The 2157-nt window shown below is 40.6% G+C and overlaps 1 protein-coding gene across 1 annotated transcript in view; it reads right to left on the bottom strand.

The window, feature by feature from the left end:
- The window catches only part of LOC101851918 (solute carrier family 23 member 1), a gene marked incomplete in the record, with an annotated part of 49168 nt that overhangs the window by 35988 nt on the left and 11023 nt on the right, over nt 1–2157 (bottom strand). The window contains 1 exon segment of the mRNA XM_013091312.2: nt 933–1090. Within this exon segment, the coding sequence (XP_012946766.1) occupies nt 933–1090 (158 nt within the window).

Consider the following 2157-nt stretch of genomic DNA (forward strand, 5'->3'; position numbering starts at 1 on the left):
GGGGGTTGATTTAATGAAGCGATGGGAAAGTAATACATCGTGTTTGGAAAAAACTAAAAGAAATAAAAAATATGCTGGCGTCTTACTATCATTTAGAGTTATACCGCACATGTAACACAAATAGGTTATATAAGTGAAGAAGATTAGAGGTGTTATTTAAGTTAAAAAGAAAAAAAAAGAAGAGATAAGGACTAAAAATTATTGACAGGAAAGACAAAGAGGGAACAAACCCTAGAATCACAACCCAATTACGCCATACAATGTGCCGGAGACTAGAGGCGCTACAAGAGAGTAACAAACTCCAAAAAGGGGGAGAGATATAATAATATGTTTGATAGGAAAGAGGGAGCAAGTGAGCGGTTCAAAGTACGATGTTACCGGGCTGGGTGTTACAAGAGAGGAACAGACACAAAAAGGAGGAGAGATATAATATTATGGAATATAATATCAATTTGTTTTAACTTAATTTTGAGTTGTGAGGCAGTGTGGTGAAATCAGGCGCTCGTCAAAATTTCAAAGTGAAGAAAATGGCATTTTCCCGTAGATTTATGAAGTTTAATCGAATTTTTGGTATTTGGCTCAACACCTTCCATACCCATTAAAGTGCACATTTTTGGGTGGATTTTTACTGAAAAACATTTATTAAAGACACAACAAAATGTAAAGTTTCAGTTTTCACGGATTATCAAGCTAAGAAAATCACTAATCTTTGGCGGCCATTTTCTCACTAATTTTCCCTCTGAAACCAGGTGACCCCACCTCCTTCATTCGCAAATATCTCGACTTCTATTCAAGATAACTAGGGGATTTTTTTCATCCAAAGCACGGCAAAAGAACAAGCTTTAAGATGATACCAATAACTCTACATACCCAAAAATTGAGGGAGAGATTGATTCCACCGCGTCCTGACCCATATTTTCCCACAAACTCACCTTACTCCAAGCGTGCTCTGTAGAACTGTGGACATCCCAGAGACGAAGATGATGGTGCTGATGAGCTCCCCCGTCCCCACCAAGTCCCCGTCCAGACATATGGCGCTGCTGATGATGAGGGGGAAGGCGAAGGTAGCCCCGAACGCTGTCAGGAATTGCTGAAGCAAAAGGCGTGTGGAAAACTGATGGTACTTGTTACAATGCTATTCTCCAGAAGTTGTTGTTGTTCATTTTATTGTTGTTCATGTTGTTGTTGTTATTGTTGTTGTTGTTGTTGTTGTTGTTGTTGTTGTTGTTGCTGCTGTTGTTGTTGTTGTTGAGGATTGATGATGGTGATAGTGAAGGCAATGGTGATGGTGATGGTGATGTTGTTGTTGTTGTTGCTGCTATTGTTGTTGCTTTTGCTGTTATTGTTGTTATTGTTGGTGGTGGTGGTGGTGATGGTGATGGTGATGGTGTAGGTGTTGTTATTGTTGTTGTTGGTGGCGGAGTTGTTGTTGTTGGTGTTGTTGTTGTTGTTGTTGTTGTTGTTGTTGTTGTTGTTGATGTTATTGTTGTTGTTGTTGTTGTTGTTTTAGGGCGAACTAGCGCGATTTCGGCTGCTAAATAATACCCTGGTTTTTTGTTTTGTGAGCGTAAGATTTTTGGTTTTATTTTTGTACGAGTTTTACAGCAGACAGTTGCAACACATGTCCGTCGTATAAAAGTGTTCAAAGCCATGAGAGTGGGAAAGAGGTATACGTCCCCCCCCCCCTCCCTCAAAATCCCCTTAGGACAGCCCGAGAGGGAATAGGGAATGCGACAAAATCTGGAAAATAAACAAATATTCAAACCTTAACAGTTAGATTCAACCATTGTCATTCTTCAAAAGTACAGACTGTTCTACTGTATAGTTCAAAGACATTGAGGCTCACAGTATCAGAAGCAAGGACATTGCAGAGCTTCATATGTGGATGTCTAAGAAGGATAGTGAGGATCAAATGGTACGGTCGAGTCTCAAATGCTCAACTGTGGGAAAGAACAAGCCAAAGTCCAGTAAAGGAAGACATACAGGTGAAGAAATGGAAATGGATTGGGCACACCTTGAGGAGAAGCTGAAGAAGGATGCATAGGACAGGCTTCGCTGGAGAAATGTTGATGATGGCCACGGGGAGTTAAGAACGGCAAGAGAGAGAGAGAGAGAGAAAGAGAGAGAGAGAGAGAGAGAGAGAGAGAGAGAGAGAGA

The sequence above is a fragment of the Aplysia californica genome, unplaced genomic scaffold (assembly GCF_000002075.1).
Source record: "Aplysia californica isolate F4 #8 unplaced genomic scaffold, AplCal3.0 scaffold00032, whole genome shotgun sequence".
NCBI lineage: Eukaryota > Metazoa > Mollusca > Gastropoda > Aplysiida > Aplysiidae > Aplysia > Aplysia californica.